We start from the raw sequence: 12,115 nt of genomic DNA, 5'->3' as shown, positions 1-12,115 counted from the left end.
AGTGCATTTTTCTTCTGATAACTTTTAAGCAGTCTTAATTGCTTTTTGAGCTTCTTTTAATGGGTCTTCCCATTGTTGTGACCCTATAAATGCTTTCGTATTTGAAGGAAGCCCTGTTCAGTATGTTTTTCATATTGGTCATAGTCTGCTGCCTGCCTTTGTGGGTTATTGCTTCTAATAACTCCTCTGAATTGGAGTTTACTCTCAGTCCAAAATGTCATCCCTTAATGGACTGTGAGCCGTATTTTTCACTGGCTGGTTTTGCAAAAGTGAGTTGTGACTCGTTTAAAAGCTGGCACGTTAAATGACATTCTTTTAGGTTTCCTGGCTGGAAGCTAACCATATCTGTAACCAAGTTGGTTCCGTCTTGGCCACAGTTAGAAACAAGGAACACCATCAGCTTATGTTGGACTATGTGTTTAGGAATGGTGAGATCAAAGACTTTTATAACAAGATGCATAACGACAATACATTTTAATAGAAAATTGAATTCTCTCTGCTCCCAACAGAGTTTTAAGTTTGTCGTTACTCATCTTGGTATTACATGTAAACCCTAATGACCCTAGCATAAATCTTCCGCTTCCTATAGAAAAATATTTTGGCAACATGACATTCTGGCTGGGTGCCACAAACCTCGTGTATCGATCTTATTCCTGGACATGGCTCAGCACCGGAATTCCTGTGACCTATGCACAGTGGGCTAAAAGGGAACCCAAATCGAATCGAAGAGGCCAGGATGCTTGCCTGATCCTGGACAGTGGTGATCACATGTGGCACAGCGCTAACTGCTCGGAGAAAAACTTTTTCATATGCGAGAATATTTGTATGTTAGATTACTCGGGGTTAGACAAAAAAGTATATATCTAATTGAAATTGAGAGACTGTTTTCTTGAGTAAAGATTCTTAAGGTAAACCATTGTGAATATATAAATAATTAAAATGTTTTCAACAAAGGAAACAGCAAGCAAGTGTAGTTTAAATTCAATATAAAACAGGTGAATATGTAGTTAGTAAGGTATTTAAACTCACAGAATTACAACTGCTTAAAATGTGAAACTATCTGAATGACTCGATCTAGATACTAGATACATCTTTAAATACTTTGCCATTAGTCTTCTTTGTACTGCAATGTTTCACATAGCTGCTAAAGAATATATAATCTATTTTAGATATGGCAAATTTCTTACAATTTCCCTTTTCAATTTCTTTTAATTTTATGAAAACTGATTATGATACTAATACATATGTTGAAAATTTTTGTTTTAAAAACCTATTCATTATCTTATTATTATTTCTAGTACCTATTCCTATATAACTTAAAAATGCAGCTTAACAAAAAAGCTTTAACTGTGGCCAACAAAAGCTGGCTGCTAGAACTAACCACAGGCTTTTAAGCTTTTACTTTTTAAACTTTTTGGGAGTAGGGTTAATTCGGTAGTTAATAAAATAAACAATATTTGGATTATTCCTTTTTGAGCATTTGTTAAGTTGGAAATAAATAGTTTCCTAAACACAAGCTTGAAAAATAAAACCTCTAAACAGGAGCAGACAAACCTCCAACAATATTCAAATCTAAGCACCATATTCCCAAGTGGTTTTTCCTTCCACAACAACAACTATTAATAATAAAATAATAACCATTCGATTCAATTTGCTTGCACTTAATTCTTTGATATTTTATTTTATCAAGAAAAGAAAACCCTAAAAGTTGGCGTCATCATCGAACTGGCAACGCTTCTCGCAGATAAAGAAACGCTGCTGGCCGCACTCCTCGTTCACCCAGAGTCCGCTGATTCCGTTGATGGCCAGGCAGTGGCGGCCGTCACTGGTGTAACCGGGCAGGCCGTTCTGGAAGTTGCGATAGTTGACGGCTCGTCCCTTGCTGAACCACACCCAGGTGTCAGTGTTGGCCAGGTCAGTGCCAGACGTCCACAGAGGATCCCTCAGCAGCTCCTGCTGATCCCGGGCAACGGTGTAAAGGAAACTGCGCAGACTGCGCTGATCCGACTCCGAGGTGATGCTGACCAGGGTATAGCCAAAGGCGGCGCAATTCGCCTGCGCCTGGAACCAGTTCACCTGGGCAAAGGTGCCCAAGGCAAAACGGCCATCAGTTCGGCTGAAGGGCGAAAAAGCAGGAATGAGTTCCTCCTCGGAGGTATCATTGCCAGGGGCAGGACTCGTTGGCGAGACATCCAGTTCCGGGAGAGCCCAGGCCAGGCCAATGAATAGGGAGACCAGAAGAAGGGAACGCATCTTGTTTTGCTTTGTTGAATCCCAGAAGGCAGCACCCTTTATATAGCCCAAAACTACGAGAGTAAGTACTAATTGCCCCGGGGCATTCATTCATCAATGTCACCAGATAAGCAACGGAATCTGGCCAGAACTAAGTACTTTCCTTAAATTGGTTCAGCGCACTTTACTGTTTTGCCCCTTGCCATAAATATTGCTCTCCAGTAAATCTCCATTTTAAGCGCTGCGCAAATCCGTTTGCCATTTTTATGTTAAAGTTTTCGCCCGCTAATAATGCCATCTCCAACCCAGCACCGCCCCACCCCACCCCAAATGCAAGCTTTGGAAATTTATCGAAAAAATGTAGAAAAGCATATCTCATTTAACTCTGCTGTCAGCTGACGGGGGGAGACAGAGACGTTATGACGGGTCAAGGATTGCCAATTGCCAAAGCGGAACGGAACCCTAGTCCAACTTTTCCCCACTCAATCTCAGTGCGCATTTCCTTGTCCCCTTTGTGTTTATGTGTGTGCATGTCTTGGCCAAGTGTTTACGAGTCCCGCTGGGATTGAACAGCGGCGAAATGTGCAAACACAGATCGCTGGATTCCCGTTCCCTTCTGGCCGGAAGTGAGGGGAAGGAAAATGACATGGAGGAATCCGAAATGGCTGCTGCATTGTGGCAAGTGTGGCGTTCCGAGGGCGTGTGCGTAATATGATTTCTGGGAATGGCTTTCCATTCTGATTCGCATTTGCATTTGCCCATGCTGCAAAACGCATAAAAGACTCACGTTGCGGACAAGGTCATTTATGTCAAGGGGCAAGAGATCATTTTCCATTGATGGTTAAAGAGTACAACACTTGAAAAATATAAAATCACACCAACCTTATTATGTAAATACATTTCAAAGGTGCCAAATTCCCGTATTCAATTACTATTACACTGATTCACTGTTTATAAATTTACCTTTCAGTGGATTTATTGCTCGGTTTAGTAAATAGTGATAAAGCCGGTTCAAGCTAAAGAAAATATACACGATTAGAGAGGGGGAAATTTTAAAACCCAACTCTTATTTTTACGAAAAGTAACACCTTGAGTGTTAAATCAAATTGATTTTATTTTTATACAAGTTTTACAAGTACTAGAAAATATAAATTAACAAACATCATGTGAAGTAAATTAAAATTTCCATTTAATCTGTACTTAATAAAAAGTAAAACAGTAAATAAGTTGTAAAAATAATAATAAATTATTTGTTTTAAAATTATCCATAAAAAATAAAAAAGTTATCTTCGCCCAACGTGGGGCTCGAACCCACGACCCTGAGATTAAGAGTCTCATGCTCTACCGACTGAGCTAGCCGGGCAATGTTGCGATCGTTTCCCAACTGCTCAATTGGTGGTTTAAGGTAACCAAGAACATACAAAAAACATACATATATGTATGTAGATACAGCTTTTGTTTATATGCTATCATCTATAAAAAGATCAAGAGAAAATGTAGTAGACCAGAAAGAGACATATTATTCATAAGAAGTTAAGAAATATCGTTTCAATATTAATTTTAAGGAAGTTCAAAAGTGTTGAAATTATCTAAAAACATTTGTAATTTGTTTAAATTTATAAACAAATCACAATAATATTTAAGTACCATAGTTAAGGTAGAATTATAGCCCAAACTCTTAACCTTCGCAAACCTTTGTAATGTAAAAAAACTGTAAATAAAAACAATTTTAAAATAAATATAAGGAAATTGCTATACCCTTTAACCAATTGAAATCTTATTCGGGTTCCGAAAATGGGAGCATTTTTCTGCCACAAAACCCATGACGTTATTAACGTTTATAAGTCTGAATCGGAAATTATGTTCGCCTGAAATCCGCAAAACGATCTTTTTTAATATCATAAACGAAGTTTCTGTCTGCTGGGTTATAAATGCAATATTCAAACTTTGTAAACAAGCTTAAAATGTAAACAAACGATTTAAATTAGCAATTCAGTTTCATTACTACGTCTTTTCAGTTGGTGCTTGATGTCACTGCATTTTGCATTATATTTCGACAGAACGCTTCACTTCCTAGATTTCTTGTAAAAAAGTAACACTGCATTCATTTGCATAGATATGTATTCCAATTGATGGCCTTTTGAATCGATTACGCTATATTAACCAAGCCGCGATGATTGACATTTGATTAGTCGCCGACGAACCTTATCGGAGAAAGGAGCCTAGAAAGATGACTTCAACAGATCCAATTCGGTTGGCTTTCTTCAGGAGTCCCTGGCCCACCCTTGGAGCGCTGGCAGCCTATCTGCTGTTCGTTCTAAAGTTGGGTCCCAAGCTCATGGACAGTCGAAAGCCCTTTGAACTGCGCGGCGTGATCAAGGCTTATAACATCATCCAAATCGTCTACAATAGTGCGTTGTTCGTATTAGTAAGTGTAGTAGAAGGGACAGGACTTGCGTCAGGACATCCATCGCATCAATCATATAAATAATTAATTACAGGTGTGCTATGTCGTCTATAATTTCTACGACTGGAGGTGCCCCTTATCCCTACCCTGGGACCATGAGGGCAAAGATATAGAGCGACTTTTTGCCAACGCGTACTACATCAACAAGTACTTAGATCTGGTGGAAACGGTGTTCTTTGTGCTGCGCAAGAAGAGCAGACAGATATCCTTCCTGCACGTCTTCCACCATGTGGCAGTGATCCTGGCCTCTTACCTCACCCAGACCCTGTATGATCATGGGGGACTTGTGGCCTGGATGGTTGTCCTTAATCTGATTGTACACGCGTGTATGTACACTTATTACCTCCTGTCCTCCATAAGCCCGGAAGTTCAGAAGGCGAGCCTCTGGTGGAAGAAGTACATCACCACGATCCAGCTCATCCAGTTCGCTTTAATCATGCTCCATATGATCGACATGCTTATGCAGAGCGACTGCAAAGCTCCACGACCAGGGATCTATGCCTTTGGATTCCTGTACTCGGCCTTGACTGTGATGTTCTCCAAGTTTTACTATCAGTCGTACATAAGTCCCAGCCAGAAAAATGCGAAGCGGTCCTCATAAGGACCTTCCGCGTAGCCACAAAATTTTTCCATTCAAAAGAAACAAATTTAAGCCAAAAAGAAAACAGCAAAATGTCATGTTAGATCGGATATAAGTAAGTTCATAAATATTACATTACTACTATTGTTTGTGTGGAATATCACTTATCCGCACTCGCTGCCTGCTGCTGCTGAGCAGCACTTACCGGCGCCTTGAAGCCCATTAGCGGGCACAATTGATTCCACTGGGGACGCACCTCCACCGGTCTCGGAAAGCATTTTTAGGATCTCATCCATATTATCCTTGGGTACTTCGGTGACAGCTCCATGCAGGGTCAGGGCTTCGTATAATTTGGTAGCAACCGTTTTCGCTTCTGAATAATATTGTTAATGTACATTAGTCTAATACTTTAAATATAATACATATTTTTTAATTCTCATTCATTTTACCCAAAAGTCTTATATATATGAAGCTATAAAAAGCTATACCATCTTCAATGTTTGCCACAAATGGACTAGTCCCCGCTTCTTCCAATTAAATTGTTAAACTTGTTGACACAATGACATGATCTATTTGCATTGGTTATTTGTCTTTGGTCAGTGGCAAGGAAAAATTGCAATTAAATTGGATAGCTGATGCAGAAGCTGAGAGTAAAGGACCCCTTCCCGACAGCAGGAAGTTACGCAGAAGGTTCCTTGGCTAAGGCCATTGAATGTCCCTGCTCCTTCGTCAAATTAATTTATCTCTTTGTCCTGGACGAGGGCAACGGTTGGAAATTTTCTCAGCACGTAAAACGAAGGTCGTCAAACGTTTAGCTTTGTTTTATGGCGAGCAAATACATCTTAAGGACCCTCAACTTGTCCTTTTTGAAAGTTCTGACTGCTTAGTAAGATTAAAAAGAAAAGATTTAACTACTTTCATTAAGTTTATTTAATTTATTATTTAAAAGAATATATATTTTACAATTAAAATTTTTCAAAAATGCAAATTTCAGACGTCTGCACTCCCAACTAGTTCTAACATCCTTGGCTAGCACGTGGGGATAAATGTTTGTACTATAATATGTGTTATTTTTATAAAATAAACTATAATGTCTTATTTTATTATTATTTATAATTATTAACAATTAAATAAATGGTCAAGTTAGCCCTAAATTTAAACAAAAAACCGTTCTAAGAGTATGAAAAGTAATTATAAAGAAATGTTGTTTCATATTCATATTATTTATTCAAGAATTCCTAAATAATACGGACGAAAAGCGGAATTTTCTTAGGGCGATTTTAAGTAAAAATATTTATTATATTAAATTAAATTTTTTTATAAACTAATTTCCTTGTAGAATGACCGATATACTAACATTTTTTTCAACCCACTCATCTCCGCTACCGACAAATCAGTGTCACATCTCGTTTCTTCCTCTATCTTAGCCAAATGTCCCCATCAGAGCTGTTGCCCAGTTCCTTAATTAACAAATTCCTGATAAAGTACAAGGATACCGAGGGGTAAAAAGTTTCCAGCTAATTAGAAGACCAGCAACAAAAGGGGGGAAAAACTAAGCAATTTTCGAGTTTATTAATTTTATGTCGATTTGCATGCAATTTCCGGCTCAAGGCGAGCTCTTTATACCAGCTTTTAGTTTCGTTATGATGCCGGATCCTAGGGTAATCTGGCAAGAAGACATTTATCCGATGCCTAATTAAAACTAATGGCCAACCAAGTCAGCAAAGACTGTCAGTGGCAGCAGCAGGTGAATCTCTCTACCCAGCTGAGTGGCTTTCCTTGTTCGATTCGTTCTTGGATGAGCTGCAATTCAATCGGAAGGGAAAGCCACTCCCGCAGAAAGGTGGCAAAAGTTATGCAATACTCTCGCATAAAAAAAAAGTAGCACGCGATTTTCCGATATGCCGCAGGGAGGGGTAGGGAAGTCGCTTGCAAATCCGCCACGAAGGTCAGTCCAAAGTCACTACATTGCGTGCCACGCATTTGCCAGTGCCCCTGGCAGTGGCAGTTGCACTGGCAGTATCACCCTTAAAACAAGTCAACTGTAAATTGGCTTAACTGCAGTTTATCATTAAATTTGATGTCAGTTTAGTACACGTTGCGTTTCACGAAAATGTTGCATCTCTCGTATGTGAAAGTTGAACGTGACTGAAAGATTTCCATGGTTAACGTGAGTGAAAAGTTCTTTAAGACAACTCGTTGTGCTATGTTCCTAAAGGACTTCTTCGATGTGTTACATAGATTTAGGTATAAAACAATTAGAACATTTTTCAATTAAACAAAACAAAATAAAACTTAAAATTAAACAGCTCGAAAGACAAAAGAAAATTTTGGCAAATGAATTCAAATGTAGCTAGGAACATGTTGCCCAGCATCCAAATAAAGACATTTGTGGCTAGAAACATGTTGACCAAATCCTTTTATAAATATAATATAAATGTTGGAGAAGTAATCTAAAAGATCTAATAACTTCCATGTTAATTATACGTTCTTTCTCAAATGTTCAGAAAAACAACCGCAGCTTTACTTTTATTTCACATCAATAAAGTTTACACCGAAATCACTTAGCTTAATTAAGGTTTTTAATGATATTTAAGGAAAGAAGTGACCATAGTAAATTTTAAAATGAAATTTGATCTTGAACGCTGATCACAGAAAGGAATGTTATTTCTTGAACTTATATAACCTCTGTTGTTTCATAAGGAACGGTCAATCAGAAATAGCTAAATTCACTCGACTGGTGATGATGATCAAAAATTGATATGTTTTAAGAGGTGTAATATGTCTTCTTCTGTCGGTTGATAAGTTAAGCTTTCTACCGTTTAGAAAGGCAATATCGGTTGTTTAATAATAAGAAAATACTAATCTCAATCTTCATAAAAGACATATAATATATGAAATGTATACCTTACAAACCAGTTTAAGAACGATATTAGCCTAAGCTCTGAATAATTAGCTATCCATGCCTCGGCTGCAACCGGTCATTAGGCGCCACCTCCTCGCCCTCCTCGACAGCAATCCCCCCCCCAAAACTTCCTCCTCAACGAGGTCTGAGTAAATTGACAATCGCATTAAATGCGCTAAGTGCTTCACTCAGAATGGGAATGAGTGTGTGCTTGAGGACAAGTGTGCTTGTGAGGGGACAACAACAAGTTGCTACATGGCCCTAACAAGGACTCCGAGCTCTGGACCCAACACAGCCGTCGAGCAAGCAAAACTTTTTGTGGTGTAACTGCTGTGTGATGCAGTTTCCAGCGTGCTGCTGCTGCCATTATGACATTTTCCTTCAAGGATAATTGTTCACGGGGTGTCCTTGGCTTGTCACACGAATGAAGCTAACCGCATCTTTGGGAGGTTAAGTGGTTGTGTAAACACAAAGCTGGTTATAGATATAAAGTCAAGAAGATTTACAAAAAAAAAAAACACATGAATATCCCTTTCATTCTTTGGATAACAAATTTTTTTGTTTTAATAACAACAATATTTAGAATTGATCTATTTCATTAAATTCAAATCAAATCATTACCCCGAAACCTTTTCCAGGCGCAGGGCAATGTCATTCTTCGAGGCAATCACCGGACTGATGGCGGCCAACTCAATCGTCTTGGTGGTCTGGTCGCAGGTGTGGACTCGGTGCTTGCGCAACAGGTGCACAAGGCCCAGCTTAGACTGAAGAAGACCCAAACGCATGCCGATGCAGTTGCGCGGACCCACGCCGAAGGGCATATAGGCATCCATGTTAATGTTGTCCCGATTCTCGGGAGCAAAGCGTTCCGGGTCAAACTTATCCGGCTCTGGCCAATACTTCGGGTCGCGATGAATGGCCAAGGCGGACACGTAGACAGGCATGCCGTGCGGCAACTCCAAGTTGCTGTAGGGACTGAGGGTGAACTTTTCGCCCTCCACGGGCTGAGAGCACTCACGCTCCGCGTAGCCCACAATTGGGTACATGCGCAGCGTCTCGTTGACCACCTGCGATAGGTAGGGCATTTCCTGGATGCGTTCGTAGCTGATATGGTCCTCATCGCCGAAGAAGTCTGCAATCTCCTGTCGGAGGCGATCCTGCAGCTCCTCCTTCTGGGCTAGCTCATACAGGGTCAGCGTCATTGTGGAGGAGCTTGTCTCATAACCGGCTGTCTGAAAGATGGCTGCCTGGGCCACTAGGTAATCCAAGTCATTGGCCGCATGCTTCTTCTCTGGATTGGCAGCCGCCTCCTTTCTCCAGGCCAGCAGGATGTCAATAAGATCGTTCCGCTTCAGCCCCGTGCGCTCTCTCTCGGCTAGCACAAAGTTGATGCTGCTACGGATGAACTTGGTGGTATCCTTGGAGAAGACCTTCACGCGGGCCAGTGACGCAAAGGCCGGCAGCATGAAGATGATGGCAAAGTCAATGGCTCGGCTCAGGCTGACCGCAAAGACTGCCTTGTTGTGATGGAAAAACTCACTCTTGGGGATCTGCAGAGCATTGGCCTCCAGCCCGAAGGCAATAGTGGCGATCAGGTCAGTGGTAAAGCGGGCGCACAGATCCTTGATTTGGACCACTGAGCCGCTGCCCAGGCGGTCGGCGCTGTCCTCCAGGTTTTTGCCAATCTAAGGGTAAGATATTGTTAATAATCAAATACATTTATCGTTCTTAAGATATAATCTTACCTTCACCATAAGCGGATACATCTGCTTAATCTTTCCAGAGGTAAATACTGGTGAGAGCTTGTTCCTTAACTCCTTCCATGCCGGACTGCGGGCAAAGAATAGGTTGTTAAAGCCCAGGGCATCATTGTGGGGATCCGTTTGAAGCACTCGATTGTTAAAGTACTGGAACTTCTTCACCATTACCGTCTTGATCAAGTCCAGATCGCGAATCACTAAAGCCGGACGATAGGCCAGATAGACGCCCACAAAGGGCTCATTCTCGTAGCCCGGGGCCTCGTGAAACTTTTTGATTTGCTCTAAAAATGATGTACGTCCGGTCAAGAGCTGGCTGGTGCAGCCCAAAAGGGGTACCGGGCGAATAAACTTCACCCCGCGACTCTGCCAGAAACTGAAAGCTCGCCTCTGCCAGATGTAGAACACGATCGCCAAGGTGGCGAGCAGGAAAAGGAGCTCGATCGACATGGTAGAAGCTTCGACTGCCGGGAGCCACTGTTAGACTCGTCTACCCACCAGGTGCTTTTAAGTGATCGCTCGAAGCTTTTCTGATATCAACAGTATATAGGGTAAAGCCAAAGCTCAGATGCTCTAAGACTCTTATCAACACTCAAGGAAAAAGTATTTTTTTTTTTTTTTTTTTTTTTTTTTTTTTTTTTTCGCATAATATTTATTGGTTTTAAAAGCTTTGCTGCATTAAGCTTAATATCTACTATTAAATCATTGGTCCAATAATATGTAGCAGAGGAAACAATTCAAAAAAATATTTAACTAGGTTATTCGCCGGGTGGGCAGCTCCCGTATGATGACTCTCCTAAGTCGTCGTCTTCCTCTCGCAGCTGGCAGAGCTCTCGCCAGCGGGTTGGAAGGAAAAAGTATAACATATTCCTAGACTTAAATTATATGAACATAGTTCAGGCATTCATTTTCAAACGCACTGAAAATTCTATTTATTTAACTCAACTATTAACTTTTTTTTCAAGTGTACACACTTTTCCCCTGATAAGGGTGTTTAAAATGCCATTTAATGTTTAACTAGGCGAATTTTGCCAAACACTGTTTTGCTTAGGCCCCGTGACTATGCAAAAAAACTGAATGAATTGCGACTCGGAGTCGATGGGAACTCTGATTCCGTTTGATCGAGTCAGCGTGCGCTGGTAGTCTGTCCAAGCTTTGAGGAAACACCCTGGCCACTACTGAGAGAGCACAGAGTAGATCGAAAATCTGCTAGCGTGTGTTATCAGCGATATACTTAATTTATTTTGATAACAGGTTTGCCTCTTGACCAGTTCGTTGAATGCCGGCAAGCAACACGCAATAATGATTGTTGGTAAACAATGTTCGATAGCTTAGAATTTTACGGTCGAGTGAAGGGAAAATCGTTCTGCCCCATTGAACAACAATATGATGATCAAGAAAACTGGTTGTGTCAACTCAAGTGTCTTGTTCGAAAATGTACATTGTTTATCTATAAATAAACTGACGATTCTGAAGAACTATATCGTTTTATGGGGCTTCAATAGCTAACATAGGGCTTAGGGAGCCCCAATTTCAACGGTCCTGTGGCGCAATGGATAACGCGTCTGACTACGGATCAGAAGATTCCAGGTTCGACTCCTGGCAGGATCGATTTTTTTCTATTATTTTTAATTTAAATTTAAATTACCCACATATATTCTTGATCAGCATAAAGCAAGTTGATTTAGACATGTCCGTCTGGTCGTTTATACGTAAACTAATCTAATTATAATATATATAGATATTTTTCCAAAAACTTTAGAACTTTATAGAGAGCGCCTTCAATTCTTTGCATGCCGTACGCTTGTATAGTTCTATACTCTTTGATATTATATAATTAACATAGGAAAGAGTAACGAAAAAAATCCGTATTTTTCAATAAATTTTGAGCTACTTTGAGATTATTCTTGAATTTTATATTTATTTGAAAATCAGTCAGCTAAGGATCAATTATAATAACTTAAAATAAAATGATTGTTTACCATTTTAAAAAATTGTTTTAATTTTATCAATTTCGGACGACTCTATCTTAAAGCTTATATAAAATCAATCTTAAAATGTATAGGAAAAGGTAAAATTAAAAATTTTTTAGGTAAATGAAGTAAAAATGTGAAATTATTTCGTTGTTTGTTATCACTTCAGAATATAATATACAGATAGATACATACATATAC

The 12,115-nt window shown here is 39.9% G+C and overlaps 4 protein-coding genes and 2 non-coding genes across 6 annotated transcripts; 3 read left to right on the top strand and 3 right to left on the bottom strand.

Moving 5' to 3' along the window:
* The first annotated feature begins 132 nt into the window (after positions 1-132).
* On the top strand, positions 133-968 carry LOC108085151 (mannose-binding protein). The gene is made up of 3 exons (XM_017181674.2): positions 133-269; positions 320-428; positions 590-968. Exons 1-3 carry the CDS (start codon positions 228-230, stop codon positions 865-867), a joined length of 429 nt encoding a protein of 142 aa, XP_017037163.2. The 5' UTR covers positions 133-227; the 3' UTR covers positions 868-968.
* A 677-nt stretch (positions 969-1,645) lies between these two features.
* Positions 1,646-2,277, bottom strand: LOC108085099 (macrophage mannose receptor 1). Its single transcript, XM_017181571.3, has one exon. The coding sequence runs from the start codon at positions 2,251-2,253 to the stop codon at positions 1,702-1,704; it is 552 nt and encodes a 183-aa protein (XP_017037060.1). The 5' UTR covers positions 2,254-2,277; the 3' UTR covers positions 1,646-1,701.
* A 1,245-nt stretch (positions 2,278-3,522) lies between these two features.
* TRNAK-CUU (transfer RNA lysine (anticodon CUU)) lies at positions 3,523-3,595 on the bottom strand. Its single transcript has one exon. It is a non-coding gene; the product is annotated as a tRNA-Lys (tRNA).
* An 817-nt stretch (positions 3,596-4,412) lies between these two features.
* Positions 4,413-5,727, top strand: LOC108085090 (very long chain fatty acid elongase F-like). Its single transcript, XM_017181559.3, has 2 exons — positions 4,413-4,660; positions 4,734-5,727. The coding sequence occupies exons 1-2, from the start codon at positions 4,463-4,465 to the stop codon at positions 5,298-5,300; spliced, it is 765 nt and encodes a 254-aa protein (XP_017037048.1). The 5' UTR covers positions 4,413-4,462; the 3' UTR covers positions 5,301-5,727.
* A 2,985-nt stretch (positions 5,728-8,712) lies between these two features.
* On the bottom strand, positions 8,713-10,436 carry Cyp6w1 (Cytochrome P450 6w1). Its single transcript, XM_017181695.3, has 2 exons — positions 9,930-10,436; positions 8,713-9,869 (listed from the first exon to the last, which is right to left on the bottom strand). Exons 1-2 carry the CDS (start codon positions 10,389-10,391, stop codon positions 8,802-8,804), a joined length of 1,530 nt encoding a protein of 509 aa, XP_017037184.1. The 5' UTR covers positions 10,392-10,436; the 3' UTR covers positions 8,713-8,801.
* A 1,043-nt stretch (positions 10,437-11,479) lies between these two features.
* On the top strand, positions 11,480-11,552 carry TRNAR-ACG (transfer RNA arginine (anticodon ACG)). The gene has a single exon. It is a non-coding gene; the product is annotated as a tRNA-Arg (tRNA).
* The last annotated feature ends 563 nt before the right edge of the window (positions 11,553-12,115 follow it).

This window comes from Drosophila kikkawai, chromosome 2R, assembly GCF_030179895.1.
Source record: "Drosophila kikkawai strain 14028-0561.14 chromosome 2R, DkikHiC1v2, whole genome shotgun sequence".
Lineage (NCBI taxonomy): Eukaryota > Metazoa > Arthropoda > Insecta > Diptera > Drosophilidae > Drosophila > Drosophila kikkawai.
The sequence above is the reverse complement of the archived record's forward strand: the minus strand, read 5'-3'. Positions and strand labels throughout refer to the sequence as shown.

Bases quoted from the DNA above. Each gene is read 5' to 3' on its own strand.
- LOC108085151 (XM_017181674.2), top strand. From the start codon at position 228: ATGGACTGTGAGCCGTATTTTTCACTGGCTGGTTTTGCAAAA. The intron at 270-319 runs GTGAGTTGTGAC...ACATTCTTTTAG, and splicing joins CACTGGCTGGTTTTGCAAAA to GTTTCCTGGCTGGAAGCTAA. The intron at 429-589 runs GTGAGATCAAAG...CGCTTCCTATAG, and splicing joins GGACTATGTGTTTAGGAATG to AAAAATATTTTGGCAACATG.
- LOC108085090 (XM_017181559.3), top strand. From the start codon at position 4,463: ATGACTTCAACAGATCCAATTCGGTTGGCTTTCTTCAGGAGTCCCTGG. The intron at 4,661-4,733 runs GTAAGTGTAGTA...AATTAATTACAG, and splicing joins ATAGTGCGTTGTTCGTATTA to GTGTGCTATGTCGTCTATAA.
- LOC108085099 (XM_017181571.3), bottom strand. From the start codon at position 2,253: ATGCGTTCCCTTCTTCTGGTCTCCCTATTCATTGGCCTGGCCTGGGCT.
- Cyp6w1 (XM_017181695.3), bottom strand. From the start codon at position 10,391: ATGTCGATCGAGCTCCTTTTCCTGCTCGCCACCTTGGCGATCGTGTTC. The intron at 9,870-9,929 runs GTAAGATTATAT...TCTTACCCTTAG, and splicing joins TGTATCCGCTTATGGTGAAG to ATTGGCAAAAACCTGGAGGA.